The sequence below is a fragment of the Lissotriton helveticus genome, chromosome 9, assembly GCF_964261635.1.
Source record: "Lissotriton helveticus chromosome 9, aLisHel1.1, whole genome shotgun sequence".
Classification (NCBI taxonomy): domain Eukaryota; kingdom Metazoa; phylum Chordata; class Amphibia; order Caudata; family Salamandridae; genus Lissotriton; species Lissotriton helveticus.
Window position 1 is genome coordinate 874,793,660 of NC_136070.1, and position 17,521 is coordinate 874,811,180.

The window sequence follows — 17,521 nt, forward strand, 5'->3', positions numbered from 1 at the left end:
GCGGGCACTCTACCCGTAAACAATTTAGGGGCATCATTGTTTACCACACCATTCAAATGTTCCACAAGGCCATTCATGTAGAGGCTGAATAGTGTGGGTGCCAGCACGCACACTTGGCAAACTCCTTTTTGGACAGGGAATTGGTCTGTGAGTTCGCCATGCCTGCCACACCTGACCTGGGCGAAGTTGTTTACGTGAAGCCTAGATAAAACGGCTAATAAATAGGGCGGGAGTCCCAGTTCTGCTAGCACCTTCCACAATTTTTCACGCGGGACTAGATCAAATGCTGCCCGCAGGTCCACAAACACAAGGCAGAGGCTGCCACTCTCCACCTTTGCTGTTTTCCAATACAGGACCTGCAGGCGAAATATCTGATCTAAGGTAGCGGTGCCGGACCTAAAGCCTGCCTGGAGTGAAGACAAGATCCCATTCTCATCGATCCACCCGAGAATCCTGTCAAGGATGACCCTCCCCATCAGCTTTTGTGATGTATCAATTAAGCTGATGGGTCTATAATTGGAGGGGGTTGATGGGCAGCCCTTTTTTAAAATAGGCACAATTTCTGCTCCTAACCAAGTAGGGGGCAGGTCGTCTCCCTGCAAAATGCCATTAAATAGAACGACCAAGTAGGGGGCCCAGATTTTAGGTTGTGCCCTAAACAAATCCCCCGGCAGTTTATCCAGTCCTGGAGCCTTATTAGGGAGCAATTTACCTATAGCTGTCTCAACCTCAATCAAAGTAAAGGGTTCAACTGGGGCGAGGCATGTAGGGACTACAGTCAACCATCCACGCTCTTCAGCCCCGTTGACGCTTTGAGATTGCTGAGGTTCAAGAGTACTAACAGGCGAACCATCAAACTCAAAGGTGCCATATAGAGCACCAAAGTGGCTTTCCCAGATCGAAGGGGCAATATTGGGGGCAAGCGCGTGGGTATGCCCACTAAGTCCACTTGCAACAATGGACCAGAATAATTTGGAATCCTTACAACTAAGTGCAGATCCCAACTCCTCCCACATTGTGGCCTCCCATTCCTTCTTAGCATCACAAATTGCCTTTTTATACATAGTGCGATGCACCCTGATGGCCTCACTGTCATTGGTTTTTATTACTGTAAGCAAGGCCTTTTTGGCCTTCCAACAGGAGGTATTAAACCATCGAAGGATCGTGGTCCGGGGCTGGTTTGCCCTTCTCACAGGGTACAGAATATCTTTTAATATGGCAACCAATTGATTATGTATTTCAGTTGCCCTACCCAAATTCACCCAGGCTGGAAATGTCCTTCCAGGTAGGCTCAGGAGCATCCAACTCAGGTGTCCTGTCAACCTGTACCGTGGGAAATTTAGGGGCTGGTTTTCCACGCCCCTTGTCCTTACTCTTCTTGGCAACTGCCTGGCCATTTTTCCAGGCTCCCTTGAGTCCATGGACCTTGTGGTCATATAGACCCATTCAAGCAATCCCAACATCTACAAGTGTGAACTGGGCACCATCTCTTTCCAGATAGTGTGCTCTAGGTCCTTGCCCAACAGACAATCTACAGGCATGGCTCATGGCTACTTTTCGAAAAACTGAGGACCCCCCAACTCCCCCAACTCAAAGGGAAACAGAGCCACCTGTAGATGACTCTCGCAGTTGTCTGTGACTATGACTTGGTGGAATGTGTTAGTGAGGACTTGCTTTGCGAACACCAGCTGACACCTCACAATAATCAGGTTGGCTCTTGTGTTCTCAGAGCCTCCAACAATTGCCCATTAATGGTGATCGACTGCCTATACTTGGAAGTATTTGGAGGCATATGGGCTTTTAGCACCATCTCCTTCTCCCCCAGGGACACTAGGTTAACCTCTGTCTGCTCCCCCAAGCTAACCTTGACCACGTCTTCCCCAAGCGCTACAATTATCAACCCAGGTGTCTTCTCACCGGTGGGGAGCTCTGGCCTCTTGGGACTTCTGGTGTATACCTTGGAGTGCCCATACTTGTAGCACTATATACACAGTGGGGGTTAAACACCTCTGTTTGTTTATCATTGAAACCTTTCTTCTTTGGCTCAGATTAACACTAGATACTGCTGTTCCGTTGGACATTATTTTGCATTTTGAGATCCTTATTTTTCAAGTTTTTCGCCCTCTTCTTTCTATTGGTGGGCCCCCCGACTACTCTTTTGGGAAACTCCCTGTATGTATTTTTGGATATTCTAGTGCTGACCCAGAAGTCTGCCTCCCCAGCAAGCTTCCTGAGGTCTGTCAGCTTACTATCCACTAGGTGAAGTTTTACAGCTCATTGTAATCATTAAACTTGCTGCCCCTCACCCAGCCATTTGGTGCCTTGCTGTAGTAGTCCGAGAAATCCACCCAAGGCTGATTTGTGAGTTTGTGGTTGTCCCTGAACATCGGGCGGTACATCTTAGGGGTCAGTCCAAATGTAGCATGAAGTATGGCTTTCATGGGGTGTACCTTTTTGGCCCTCCACATCTAGAGTAAGAAGTTTGTCCCTACCAAAAACCAAAAGGACTTATAGTTAGGTACAGATTTTCCACACACAAAACCATAGAAATTCAGCAGTTATAGTTACCTGAGCTAACTATAACTTATGCCCCCACAATGGACTGCTTATGACCTCACATATTCTATCACTGATGACATCATCCAGCAAAGTAAACTTCAATCTACTTCATAAAATATAATTTACATTTTTTTAAAGTAAGGAGACAACACATGTGAGAGATGTACAGCACAGAGCTCACAGTAATGTTATCATTTATTACACTTTCTGCTAGATTTCTGACAAAATTGGTGTACATTTTTTCAGCAGTTCAGGCTTGGGTAATGTCTAAAATCTCTATTTCACGTGGATAAAATGTTTCGGGACCCCCTCCTTTTCTGGTTCCCTGCTTGACGGTTTTATCCTGAAACTTTCCAGGCAGGAGGATTATCCGGTTCCATCTCCTTTAATGTTCTGGGAAGTGACAATACTGTGGTAGTATTCACAGTATGGTGAACTCTATTTCAAGTCCCCCAATGAGGGCCAGAACCCCATGAGCATTTCTGTGTGTGTTCACTGCTCTGTTGCAGAGTAGGTGGTTAGGAAACAGAAAACAGGCAATGGCTCCCCTGCTTGCAGTGGAAAGTGCTGGCCTGTTGGGGAACTAGATAGGTTTCCACCAAGGTGGGAGAGGCGAAAGTGGGGACACAAGGTCCAGGTTTAAGTGTGTTTCTTACACTGGTGGGGAGCACACTGTGTTCTTTAACCTCTTGCGCGCTCGTGACGGAACCATTCCGTCACGAGCCACGGTGGGGATGTGCTGGTGGCGGAATGGTTCCGTCACGGCCCGGCCGCCGCGCCTGCGCGGCGCGTTCTTTTGAGCGGGCGGGGCCGTGACGGAACCATTCCGTCACAAGCACAGCGCCACCGCGGCTCGTGACGGAGTGGTTCCGTTACGAGCATGGTGGCGCCCGGCGGCCACCCTCCCCCCTAGCGCCGGGGCGGAATTACCGCCACAGCCAAGGGGTTAAATACCCCTCACACACCAAAAGGGCCCTTGGTGTCATGCTTCATCATAGGGGTCTTCGCATCCCTCTACGGGACGCGGCGTGCTGCTAACCTATGACTGCGCAGGAGCACTGATTTAATCACTATGTATGGTGCGTGAGGACTGTGAGTGGTAAGGTGAGTGGTCGGGTCAGATGTGAATGGGTATGTGAATATTAAAAAATACCTGGTATGTGAGGGCTAGAAAGATTTGTAATATACCTCTGTGCTGGTATTGTTAAAAAATGTGTGGTGGATGTTTTTGTATTCAATGTACATAACGGAGGGGACCCAGTGCTCAATAGTATTTCTGAAGCGGTACTACCTTCAACAACCGTCCCGTCCGCGGCTCTGTGAACAGGACGGTTGTTGAAGGTAGTACCGCTTCAGAAAGTGCAATTAAGCACTCGGTCCCCTCCGTTTCATAGGCTCATGATGCCATTGGCCACTCTGTAGCAAGTCCTCATTGAAGGCATAAACTCTTTGGAAACAAGTCACCACAATAGGCATATTTTGGCTAGTTTCCACATTCTACACATAACATTGTCTGTGTACTAATGGTACTATACTGTTTGATGTGAGTAAGGTAGGGATCTGTGCACCCCTTCCTGAAGAAGAAGCTTCATGCTTCGAAACATGTCGACGCATATAGGAGGTTATGTACAGTGAATTCAAAAACCTCCACCACACATTTTTTAACAATACCAGCATGGAGGTATATTAAAAATCTTTCTAGCCCTCACATTCCAGGTATTTTTTAATATTCACATACCCATTCACATCAGACCCTACCACTCACCTTACCACTCACAGTCCTCACGCACCACACATAGGGCCTCATTAGGATGACGGGCTGACTTTGCCCACCCGCCATCCTTGCAGTAGTAGGGACCGCCCGCCATAATGGCGGGGGTCCCATCGGTAGCATTAGGATGCGCACGCCACAGTGGCTGGCGCATCCCGCATTCCTACCATTGTGGCGGGCGGTGCACTTAGCACCGCCCGCCACAATGGCAGGAAAGCATGCTGTGCACTTCCATGCTGTGCATGGCAGGCACTGCGCGTGCCTGCCATGCTGTGCATGGAACTGCTGGGGGGTACCATAGGTACCACCCATGTGCACCCCCCCACCCCCACCCCCGGAATCCCTGGGGCCCGCAACGGGCCCCCGCAGGGATTCTCTGCATGCCTTTCCGTGGTGGCATTGCCGCCACGGAAAGGCATCCACAATTGCCCATCATAATATGTCTGGCGGTGTCTGATAGACACCGCCACCATATTATTCCTTTTCCGCCCCGGCCGCAAGGCGACCGGGGTGGAAAAGCGGCGGGCGGTCTTTCCGTCCGCCGAGGTCCCCCCGCCATACTAATATGGCGGTGGGAAACAAATGCGGATGTCGGGCGGATTGCCCCCGCCAGGCTGGCGGTGGCTACCGCCAGCCTAGCGGGGGCAATCCGCCCGACATCATAATGGGCCCCATAGTGATTAAAGCAGTGCTCCCGCGTAGTTGTAGGTTAGCAGCACGCCACGTCCCGTAGAGGGATGCGAAGACCCCTATGATGAAGAATGACACCAAGGGCCCTTTTGGTGTGTGAGCGGTTATTTAAAGAACACAGTGTGCTCCCCACCATTGCAGGAAATACACTTAAACCTGGACCTTGTGTCCCCACTTTGGCCTATCCCACCTTGATGGATTCTATTTGTTTGTAAACTATAGTCAGGGAGATCAAATCCTCCCTGTGTGTCCTTGTGGACACGTTGCCTCTCCACTCCCCTTTTGTTATATATGAACTAGATAGGTATGCAGACTTGGGCCCCGGAACAGCCCCTTTTGTTGCATCTGGGTGCCCTTCACATGGAAGCAGGGGGCACCCACTGCACAGGAAAATAAAAGCGCCATTGGTGCGTCTTAGAAAAACGAAAAGCATATATTTACTGGCACGGCTGTTGAAAAAGGCTGCAGGCAAACGCAGCTTCCCATAATGCATAGCATAGGAGTAGGTAATCACAAAACAGAGCGCTGATTTCTTGAGGCTGCCAAGAGACTCAGACACTCAAGCCTTCTTGAAAAGTTGTTCTAAATCTCCTGGGGCACTGCCTGAACGACCCCTAGACAGTGTTGCTGATATGTTAAATGTAGGCTTTAGTCTAGAGGCCCCGGTCTGAATATCAACCTTTATTAGCAGGTCCTGTGGTTGCTAGGTGAACTTGTCGAATGGTGAAGAAAGATGTTCACTGCGTGTCATTCTGAACATTCCAAACTATAGTGAACCAAATGACCTAAAGTCCTTCACAATGTAGCACCAAACCAGTTGTTTAACATGCCATGTTTGTCAGCCCCAATCTTAGGGCGTATGAGTGAAATTAGTCCTCCAAGGATTCTGCGGTTTTGTTGACTCTGCAATTGACGTCACGACCTTTTCCACCCAGTACAATCAGAAAATGTCAGAGCCCTTATTTATGAAAGGCGTGCTCCACAGGCCTCTAGTAAGTTCGGCATGATAGCATCGGTCCTTCATTTCCACAGGCAATGACAACCTGTTATTTTGAATGTATGTCACTAAGGCCAATAGAGTTTGCTGCATACATTTCCACATTGTGGCATAGGCTGTTAATTATGTGCCGCATTTGGTGCCATTCACGCGGTATGATTAGACAGCAAACCTGTACACAAGGGGGGTGAAAAGCTCATGCAAGCATGTGAAAGCAACATTTTTTTCACACATATCCTCCGAAGAACGCAGCGGTTATAAAATGCACTTATTCCCAATTCTTTTTCAGCCTGACCTGCGACCTCTGTATCCTCCCGGCACTCTGCTTGTCAACTTTTGCTTTGACAAGAGTGAAAAACAGTCCTAACAGTTTCTGGGAAAGCCCAATACTTTTTTGTTTTTTAGATCCCAGAACCCCTTATTCTTTCTAGTTTATATAAGAAAGCATCCTCTTCTGTGCGCCTCTCTGCAGGCTTTCCCAGTGTGTGAAATGTACCTTCAGTGGCGTAGCTAGGCCGTAGGACTCCCGTGATGACCCCTGCATTTAACGCCCGAGACGACCTAATCTAAGAGCTGGCGATTCTTGCAGCCGCGACGGCAGCAGGTAAGAGCGGGGGGTGGGGCGGCCACTGCCCCAAAAACTCGTGCTGCCTGGGGAGGATCTAGCTACGCCACTGTTGGCCCTTCATTGTTCATTTTCCTTTATTTACTTTCCAACTGACTAATGAAGGCAGCTAGAAGGGTATCCTAACCAATGCCTCATTATCTCTACTTTTAACAACGTCTTTATTAGGTTTGCATTAATAATAAAAACGCAATACAATGGTGCCAAGGAAGTAGCTGAGTTACATCGCTATTTACTTAACGTAACTTGTCAATAAACATGGCAAATTCCGCAACACCAAACTAGGGAAAAAAACTAAAGGAAGATAAAGAAGGGGGTAGGTGAAAAAACGACAACAGAACATTCCCAAACAATGTTGGGGAATGGAGATGAAACATCTGGCATCCATGTGTTCATCGTCTGGAGGCAGAGACAATAGCAGGGCCGGCTCAGGGCAGTGCGACTGGTGCAGCCGCACTGGGCGCTGACCTCATGGGGGCGCTATGGTTAGCAACAACTAATATAATAAGAGAGAAGAGGGACACTTTTGCCCGGTGGTATTGAGGGAATCCGAGGAGGTGGTCAAAGGGTTTGGGGACGCCAAAAATGATTGCCGCACCGGGCACCTCCAGCGCTAAAGCTGGCCCTGGACAAAAGTAAGTCTAGCAACCACTTGAAGCAGCGTGCATCATGGCTGCGGGGAGATGCACCCATTTAGGACCAGCAAATTCCTATGAAGAAGGGCAGGGAGCAGTGCGCAGGGAATGGGGGTAAGGAGGCCGGAGCACCCAGGGGTGACCTGTACTAGACAAGTAGCGTCAGGGCCAGCTTTAGGGCAGTGCAGCTGGTGCGGCCGCACTGGGCACTGACCTGTGGAGGAGGCACTGACCTAAGGGGGGCACTGTGTTTAGCAATAACTTATTTTTAGAGAGATGAGGGGCACTTTTACCTGGTGGTAGTGACAGAATTTGAGGAGGCTGTCATAAGGTGTGAGGGTGCCAAAAATGATTGTCGCACTGGGCGCCACCAGTGCTAAAGCAGGCCTTGAGTAGCGTAGCTGAGAATACAACACACAGGTCACAGGTAATGGGCACTGCTAGGTAGAGAGGGATTCACACTGTGTCAACCCCTGGAACTTGTACAAGAGGGCATCCCATTTCATAGAAATGAGGTATTTCTGAAGGCCTCTGGCCTCTTCCGTTCTCAGAGCAGTACCCTACGCCCCAACCCAGAACAGGAGAGAGTGATGCAACACCAATGGCATAGGGGGCTGACTCAGGGGGGCCACCCAATGTGTTAGGGTGCGTTTAGTCAAAACTAGAGCCAGATCCAGAAAGCGTGCTACAGTTTTATTTCTGATAGTGAGTGAGAAACGACCCGGGCGCAAACCTCTCAACTGTGAAGGGGAGTGAACTCTTTCAGTTGTGCAAGCTGAATAGTAACCGAGGACCAGTACTGCGAGAGAGACATGTATGCCCACAGCAAATGATGCAGTTGAGAACCAGGCACCTGTCAGCAGTCATTTGCCCTTGCGAAGAGCGGAATAAACTTGGTGGATGACAGGTAAGCTCTAAGTAGGATGAAACATTGAAAAAGCTTCAACCTAGCATTCCTAAAAAATCAGCTAGATAAGTCAGAACCCTGTTCGACTCCTTGTTGGGGTGCACTTGCCCTGTTTGTGTTTCCCATCTATCTCAGACTCCGGCCACGGGGCTCTGGCTGTGCTCCCTGAGATCCCCAGACGGCCAGCTGATAAGCCTGCCACAACCTTCCTTAGTGGGGAGATATTGCGCTGCAGCATTACAATGTTCTAAATTACAAGTAGCACATAGACCAGAGCATGATATGTTTGGGATTGCTCTACAGGGATTTGGCACTGCTCCACTAGTTTACTGAAGGGCATTAAACAACTATCCTGGAAAAGACGGCCCAGCGTCATCCCCCCATTCCCCCCAACACACACACACTTGCTAACACTGCAGAGGAACGGATCTCTCTGAGCCCCAGGTGCATGGAGGTCCTAGTATGGGAATGGCTGAGGCATATGAAAAAGCGGAGGTGGTGAGGTGTAGGCTTGTTGATCTCTAATATGACCAGCCAGTGAATGCCACCTTTTGCGCCCAGGCATTCGAAAAAGAAACAAAACAGCTAACAAAGCTCTGACTTCTGATGGTGGATCCCTCAATCCTCAACAGGTTTTCTGCAGTGCGGATAACGAAGTTCGAAAGAGAGGGAGAGGGGTTAGGCTCATCTTTACTAAGCCTGTGTGTAGTTTGTGGAAGTCAGTAAAGTGCAAAAAAAAACGTCTGCCCCCGCCATGCGAAGCTCCATGAGCAGCGGAGTGCGTTAGATAAGTGCTGTTCACTGTGATTTTTAGTGCCAGGTGATTGTCCACACTGTGCAATCATCATGAACGGCACCAGGCACAGGGAGATTTTTACTCGAGCAGCAGCTTTCTCAACGCGAACGGACAGTTTCTCAAAGCGAGCGGTTGTGATCATACGCGACCACTCGCAATGAGAAATCTAATCACCTGTGTTGAGAAACCTTGCCAGAAGATTGATTTTCTACTCTCGCCAACTTGATGTTGAGGATCGCGAGCGAGGAAAAATCTCACTGGGTGGTGGATTTTCCTCGCTCACCAACTTGACATTGACGTACGCGAGTGAAGAAAAAACTCTGCTCCACAATGCGTTGCGGAGTTTTTTGGAACTCCGTGAGCTCCATGTAACGTGGAGTGCAGAAAACTCCACAAACTCCATGAGCGAAGTGGAGTTCACCACCCAGACTTAATCTTCACCTGAGAGGGGAGGAAATGAAACAGGAGAGAAAATGTGGAACATCGGAAGATAATTACAGGGTTCACTGCAGAGATAATAACAAGGCAACATCGCTTTGTCAGCTGTAGAATTACGGGGCATATTACCAAGCAATAGCGATAATTATCGCTATTGCTTGGTTAGAGACAAAAGTTTACCGCTGAGCTGCGGCGATTTTTATCGCAAATAAACCTTGTTATTACCAAGGTTTATCGCAAATGCGATAAAAATCGTCCGCAATGCATGAATATCGCTGAAAAGTCCGCGATATTTATGCATTACCGAGCTAATGCTCTTAGCCATGTTATCCACCTCCCATTGGATAACATGGCTAAGAACTGCTATGGGGCAGGTGTTAGCTTTTGGAGATATTCGCGCTTAGCGCGAATATCTCCAAAAGTTGGTAATAGGAGATAGCGATGTTAGCGACTGTTTCCAGTCGCTAACATCTTGGCACGCCCACTTTGCATGTCATTAGTGATAAATATCACTGACATGCAAAGGGGGGCCCAAGATGGTCGCTATCTCCTACTAGCTGTCGCTAACTGGTGTTAGCGACAGCTAGGTAATAGGGAGATAATTTTATCTCCGCTTTCTTGGCTTTTAAGGCCAAAAAAACAGAGGTAAACCCCCTTGTTAATATGCCCCTACATGTTTTCTTTCGTGTCTTACCCACAAAAAACATCTGTCTGTGATCATGATGCAGGGTCAGTTCCACGTCACCTTCAACCTGTCTCAGCCCAACACTTGTAAGAGATGATGATGGTAGTGGAGTACCTGTGCTTCTAGACATGGGAGAACACCACAGGTGCTGATCCCATCACCCTTTGTCTACAGGGGACGTGCAGGAACAAGCTAGCCAATCAGAACACAAAGACGAAACCTTGGGGGGCTAGAAGCATGTAACCCAGTTTTTAGAGGCCCTTTGTCTCCTTCGCACCACCACCGGAATTGCAGCAGAGGAGCTGGAGTTGTGCATCCATGCATTATTTACACAGTCTTCCTGGAGACTTGCATGGTACTGAGAAGTTTTGCTGAGATGTATGAAGTTACAGGTATAACACAATCCAACCGGAAGCTCAGCACAGATGCTCGCTTGTGTTCAATAAAGGGAGGATCATGTCAAGCTGGATGGGTTGTAGTGCGCAAATACATAGTGAAAGCATATCTGTGCAATAAAGAAAGCTACAGCATTCAACATGAGATCATCTTTTCCCCTCATCTATGACTGTAGACAAGTCAGGGAAGCACCATCTCGTGCGGCCAGATATGCAGCTTCACCAGAGAGTACGCGGGCACACAATTCTATCTACAAATGCAATACACAGATCCAACATATAGGCGAAACTCTAGGTCATTGACACTTCCAACAATGAATGGCCGGTGTGTTTAAAAAAAAGTGACTGACACAATTCTCAGTGGCAGAAGGGGGCTGTCCCACAGCCCCTCTATGGCTATTTTTTGTGGTGATGATATTAACTCCGTCGTGATGCTTGTTCGTCCTTAAGCTAAACCTAAAACATCTCCAACAGGTAAGATCGAAGAAATACAAGCTGAAAAAAATGTAAAATTGTTTGCATTATGCTAATTTTAAGTGATAAAGGTCAACTTTACAATTAAGAAAAAATAATGAATTAAACAAGAAATCACGGTTTTGCAAAACTACAGTGAGAATTGTTCTATTACGATTATTGTTATTATAATTCTGTTGGTTTTGTTCTTTAATGTATAATCCAGATACTTTACCAATATTAACTATTCTATAACACGTTGAATGTTTTTACCTAACACTATTTGACTGGGCGTTACTTTATGGCAAATGTGTTTTTTTTTGTACAAGGCACATTTAAATCTGGTGATTGCGGTCTTTGTAATAGACCAAAAGAGAGCCGATGAGATAACTGCAGTTAAGGAGGAGTCCATTTGTTTTTGAAGTTTAAAATCTGTGTCGGGCACATAGTGGTCTATCGTACACAAGGAGTTTGTGGTACGGCCAATTAAGGTTAAAAGGAATGTTTCCCGCTAAAAGGGACGAGAGGGAGCAAGAGAAAGAAGGAGAAGATTTGGGAGCACATGTGCTTTTTCAGTGAAAGTGTTTATGAATATTTTTCCATGCCCAATAGGTCGAGAAATGCTATGCATTTGCTTTTCCTAGAACTGTGTTTATTTAATGTCTTGCAAGTGGTGGTACATTATATATTTTTTAGACCAATTTTTTGCCATTTTGTGACATTAGTGCTAAATAGAAAAATAGAATGGGGTGAAACGTGTGAGACTAACACTTTGCAACTTTTTCACGTTGTTTATGCAGGAAAAGGTAAAAGAGCATCAAGGCTAGCACATTAGAAATCCAGGAGAGATAGAATATGTGCAACATGCAAATACTCCTCAATGTATATCTGATAATACCTGGGGAGGAGCGTTCGAGCTGGCCAGTGAGTCATATTGCTCCATTTGATGGCTATATTTAACACTACAGGTCAACAAAGGGTGTCTTCTGGGGCTGGTCGGCTCACAACGGCCCTCTTCAATCAGGGGTTTATAAAGCGTGCTACTCACCCATGAGCGTTTAAAGGCGCTGTTAGTGGAGGTGCTCTGTGTTTGAGAGGGGGTTGCTAGTGCTAGAGGTGGAGAGTCAGAGGGAGATATTGAGTGCGATGGTGAGTCAACCTCCTGGGCGGTGGGGGCGCTCCTTTCTGTGAATCTTTTATCCGTCAGGGATGGCGGTGGCGATGTCGGGGCAGAGGTGGCTTTGGTCCACCTTTCTGTAACGAAGGCGACGTCTGGTGAAATGGTGTCGAGCAGGTCCCAGATCTCCGTAGCATGTCTGTGGAGGGAGTGCACATTGAGGAGGATGCATGTCAGGGCTTCGGTGGTGCGGGCGTCTGTTGAGGGATCAGCAGAAATGGGTGGGCTGTTGATGGTCAAGACTTGTCAGCAGGAGAACTGGCTGTGAGTTGTGTTGGCTAAAAGCCTGAAACGGGTCCTAGGATGCTTGTTTCCAGTCCAGGAAGGACCGGGCCTGGAAGTTCGGGCTGGACTGTTCCCATTGAGCGCAGGGTCAAGACTGATTTGCAAATGGCTGGGTCTAAACTGAAATGGCAAGGTGAGCAAAAAAACGATGGATTTAGGCCCAGATCTCTGTACAGGGGTGAATGTATGACATTGTTCTGCATTCTGTCTATCAATTAATCTTTTTGTGTGGGTGCTGTTCGGCATCTGTCTCTGGTAGTTGTTGTTTCTTCCAGGGTTGAGTGCGAGGAGGTTGGCGGGGTTGAGGCGGAGGATGACCGGAGAACCAGGGTCCCTGGCGCTGGTCGCTGTCAGGCCGCAAACGGGTGCAGACGAGCTTTCCTATGGCGTGCCTTTGGTGCACCAGCCGCCATTAAGAGGGGAGGGGGAGGGAAATGCAGTTGGGTGGCCGGAAATGGAGGCGGGATACCAGCAATGGTGGGAGGGCACAGGGGCAGCAGCGGGCACGAACAGAGGAGAAACAGCAAATTGATGGAATTTTAGATAGAGAGGGTGCAGAGGACAGAGACAAAAGGCAGAAGGTCCGAAAATGGGGTAGAAGGCTGAAAACGGGGCAGAAGGCAGAAGGCAGAAAATGAGGCAGAAGGCAGAAAATTGGCCAGAAATAAGAAAACGGCGCGGAAAGCAGGAGGGGCAGAAGGCAGGAGGCAAAAAATGGGGGAGAAGGCATAAAACTGAGACAGAAGGCAGAAAAAGGCAGAGAGATGCGCTTGACAGCGGAGCTGGGGGGGACAACGCAGGTCTCTGTGTCCTGTAGGTAAATAGGGAGGGTTTTGTGTAATAACTTGGCTGAACATTTGGCTGAAAATGGTCCAACCAACAACGTGCTCCCTCATCCTCTTCCCTAGCAGTATCTGGGGAAAAAGATGGGTATACAGGCTCCTCCTATTCCTTTAGGTGAGATTCGAAGCCCAAATGGCCACAGAAAAGTAGAAAAACAACTTCCATTAGACAAAAGTAGGTGAGGAGCTCATGCAGCCACCAGTGTACAGACAGCTGCTAGAAAGAAGGTTGAAGGAGCACCTTAGAAGTATAACATTGATTTTCACCCACATATTCAGGTGGGCGGCTTCTCGTGTTTCCGCATTGCTCCCTAATTTGAGAGGAGGGGTGCCAATAGCCTTATGGCCGCCACCTGCCTGGGTGTAGCATCTGTTAATTACTCCCCCAACTGGTTATATACATCCTTGTTTGCGGCTCATTCTTTGAGTAAGGGGATGGTTAATTACAGCCGTTATTGGCTGATGGTGAGGACAATAACAGTTAAATATGCATTAATCTAAATATATCCTCTTTTTTTCTCTCCAATACAGCTGAGCAAGACATATGGCCCAGTGTTCACTGTGTATATGGGGAGTCGCCGGGTAGTAGTGCTGTGGGGATATGAGGCTGTAAAGGAAGCGCTAGTTGATCAAGCAGAGGAATTCAGTGGAAGAGGAAAACTGCCCTCAAATGACGGAGTCTTCCAGGGTTGTGGTAAGTGTTTTGAAAAGGAGAGTAAAAGAAACAAAAAATTGGTGTTTGAGAGAGATTCTGAGTGTGAAATGAGACTTCACCTCTGCAATCCAGAGATAATCTACTAATAGAGCTGGAATAAATATTAATGTTATTTTTCTTAGGTCGTGAGAAGACTGTATTATTGCAAAAATGCTTTCAAGAAATTGCTCACTTGATTTGCACAAGGGAAATCTTGAAATAGGATGTCTATTCTGAAATATTTATACCACCTGCACTTAGGTATTTCAATTTCCTCCCCGTCTGTCTTCCTTCCCCATTCCTGAACAAGGAGCAGCTCGTCTGCTCCACAGAAACGGTCTACCTAGCAGAGTTTAAACACTTCCCCAACATGGCGCTACTTAACCAATATAGATAACGGGGTAAGTGTGTCACCATAACAACCTGGTTTTTTTTTGGACGTTGGCAGCCTTCGTTCCTAGCAGAGGTCAGGTAAGTGTCTTTCTCTTACTTGTTTTTTATGTCATGTCTGTCACTTGCTTTAGGGGCCACGTTTCATTTGTTTTCCTGCTTGTGCTGTGCTCCAGCGGGTGTTGTGTTTTCTTTCAGGCAGCAGTGCTAAGCACCCATTTGCCTCTTGAGCCCTGGGTCAGTCTCCTCCTCTACAGGTTTTTGCTCATCCGACTGGCTTCTTGTTGTGATTGCGGGCACTTCCTGCTTGAGGGCACCTCCTGCAAGAGGTCAGGGCTGCGGTATTTTGCTGCTCAGTAACTAGTCCATTGCAGGAAGTGCCCATGTTCTGGTGGATTCAGTCATGGAGCAGGCTGTTTCTTGCTCTGCTATGCCTACTGTGGACACTCTCTGCCTCCTGATCAATGAGTTGTGGAGGTTGCTTTCTGGGCACGGGAGGCAGACAGTTCTCCTGCAAAAGTGCCTCACCCTGTTACCGTGCCTGATGTGGTTGACACTGAACAGGAGGATGGTGTGAGGGGTTCCTTTGTTCAGGGAGCTTAGCTCTCTGGCTTATCCCATGCCCAGAGTAATATGGGGTTTCCTCCTCCTCTGGTTGATTGCCTGGAGGAGGATTTGTTCATGCAATATTACCAAACTGACCCTGACTTTTTCCTTTTGCACAGTGCTGATCGCAAAGTGCTGACCCATGAATAGCGGGATGTTGACAAGTCTGTTTTTCCTCGCTTTTTGGGTCAATGTTATCCTTTGGAGGGTTTTTTCTGTGGTGTTCCCTCAATCAGTCGAGGTTGATAATTTGATGGCTGGCCTTTCCACACAGGCATGATTCTTTCGGATGATGCCCTTCCTTCCGACCCAGTTGATAAGAAGGTGAAGGGTGCTGTGAAACGGTCCTATGCCACTTCCACCGTTTCTGTTCAGGTTATGGCTTATTCCAACTATATGGTCCAGTCCCTGTTGAATGATTTCCAGGCTCTGGCTCTTCGGTTCACTGAGGCGAGGATGCCTCCTCTGTTAGCTCTCATGGAACTCCAGGTGCAGTACCTTTCGGACATTATCTATGATAATTTGTGTGCAGCAGCAGCTGCTTCTGGGTTTTCCATTGTTGCACATCATCATATTTAGATGCAGACTTGGAAGATGGAGCCCTCATAGAAGTCTGTACTGTTCAGATTGCAGTTTGAGGGTTCCAAAGTATTTGGCTCCCTGCTGGAGGATTTGGTCAAGCAGTCGGCTGAGAATCGTAAGCTTGGGGCTCCCGTGCGACTTCCTTGTCGGGGTTTTGGTTATTGTCACGCTTTTGCCTTTTCCCCAGCCAGGGGTGCTTAGCAGCCCTTTAATGGCAGGGGTCATGGCCAGGGGTCCCCTGGAGGCAACAAGTCCCGGGCCTAGTCCGGTGGTTCTGCCTCCACTCCTTTTCCACAGCAGTGACTATCTACCTTTTCCAGTTAGGGGTCGCCTTCGCTTCTTTTGTTATTGCTGACTGGGTCTTTATGATGCCTGGGCAGTTCAGAAGGTGACCTCCAGTCGCTGGATCAAGTTTTCATCTCAGCCTCTTCAGGTGTTCATGGAGACCCAACTGCCATGTCATCCTCTGAGATAATTGGCCCTGCAGGAGGGCCTTTGGCTTCTGTTGGAGAAAGCTGCAATTGTGGAGGTTTGTCTCCTGGAAAGTTGGCTTGGTTGTTATTACATCCTCTTTCTGGTCTCCAAGAAGGATATCACAGACTTGTTCCCTGTGTTGGATCTGAAGGGGGTGAATCTCTGCGTTCCTCATTGTCCTTTCAAGATGGAGACTTTGCAGTTTCCCTTTTAGTTGGTGCACCAGGGTTGCTTCCTTGCCTCCCTCGACTTGATGGACACCTACCTGCATGTTCCCATCCAGATGGCAGATCAGAGGTTTCTGTGCTTTGTGCTGGGCGCCCAGCACTTCCAGTTCCATGTGCTTTCTTTCTGCCTTTCATCAGCACACAGGAATCTCACGAAGTTCTTGGCCCTCCCCCTGGTGGGTATTCTCCATTCTCGGGGCATTCCATTTTTTCCTTACCTTGATGATTGGTTGGTTGTTTCTCCTTCCTTGTATCAGGCAAAGGAGGATGTGGTCCAGGTCTGTCGTCTTCTGCATTCTTCATCAACCACAGGAAATCCCCCCCCTTCAACCCTCCCAGACTCTGAAATTCCAAGGGGTTCCCTTCCGGATGGATCTGAGGATGGTGTTCCTGTCCCAGGAAAGACCATTGACTCTGTTCAAATATCTTTCTTGGGTGCTGTCCCAGTCTCAGGTGTCTGCCCGGCTCTGATTGTGGAGTCAAAGGGAGTTGGCCGCAACCATGAAACTCCTCCTTTGGGCCTGTCTTCATTTGTATCCCCTCCTGCATCACATTCTGAGCCACTGGGATCCTGCCTCTTGAGCCTACGACACCCTTATACCTGTGATTCAGGCTTTCCTTCAATGGTGATTGTCCCCTCAGAATCTCTCCAGAGGTTTCGATCTTCTTCCTCCCTTTGCCATTTTGGTGTGGTCGACCGATGCCAGTGCCATGGGAGGGGTGCATTTTTCGGGGGTTCCAAGGCCCAGGGCAGATGGTCTAGTGTCAAGGCTCTCTGGTCATCAAACTGGCGGGAGTTAAAGGTTGTTTGGTTGGCCCTTCTTTGGTTTGCTCTCCTCCTTCTGGGCTGTTCTGTTTGTGTTCAGACAACCAGGTTGTTTGTGCTTATGTAAAACGGCAGGGGGGATGCACTGTTCTTTGTTTCTCCTTTCCTGGAAGATCGGTCTGTGGGCCGAGAGGAATCTCCATTCTCTCTCGGTGGTTTATCTTCCAGGGAAGGAGAATGAGCCTGCAGACTCTTAGAGGCGGGTGTTTCCATCCACTGTGACCATGTGTCTGTGCCCCCTTCTGTTTTAGTATATTCTTTTCCAGTTCTCCCTTCCCTGGCTGTATCTCCAATCCTCAGAGGACACAACCCTTCTTCCACATTTTTTCAGCCTGGTTCCATCGCGATGGGCGATAGATGGTTTCTCAATCCCATAGTCCCGGGGCTACTGTTTGCCTTCCCGCCTTTTTCCTTGATTACCAGGCTCCTCAGTAAAATTCTTATGAATCTGGCAGAGGTTCTTATGG

General features: G+C 48.2%; 1 protein-coding gene across 7 annotated transcripts in view; it reads left to right on the forward strand.

Annotated features, from left to right (window-relative positions):
- LOC144781940 (cytochrome P450 2G1-like) overlaps window positions 1–17,521 on the forward strand; it is a 591,590-nt gene that overhangs the window by 290,467 nt on the left and 283,602 nt on the right. For all 7 annotated transcript variants that reach the window (XM_078661028.1, XM_078661033.1, XM_078661032.1 and 4 more), the window contains one exon: window positions 13,787–13,949. In XM_078661028.1, coding sequence (XP_078517154.1) covers window positions 13,787–13,949 — 163 coding nt within the window. The remainder of the gene's footprint in view (window positions 1–13,786; window positions 13,950–17,521) is intronic.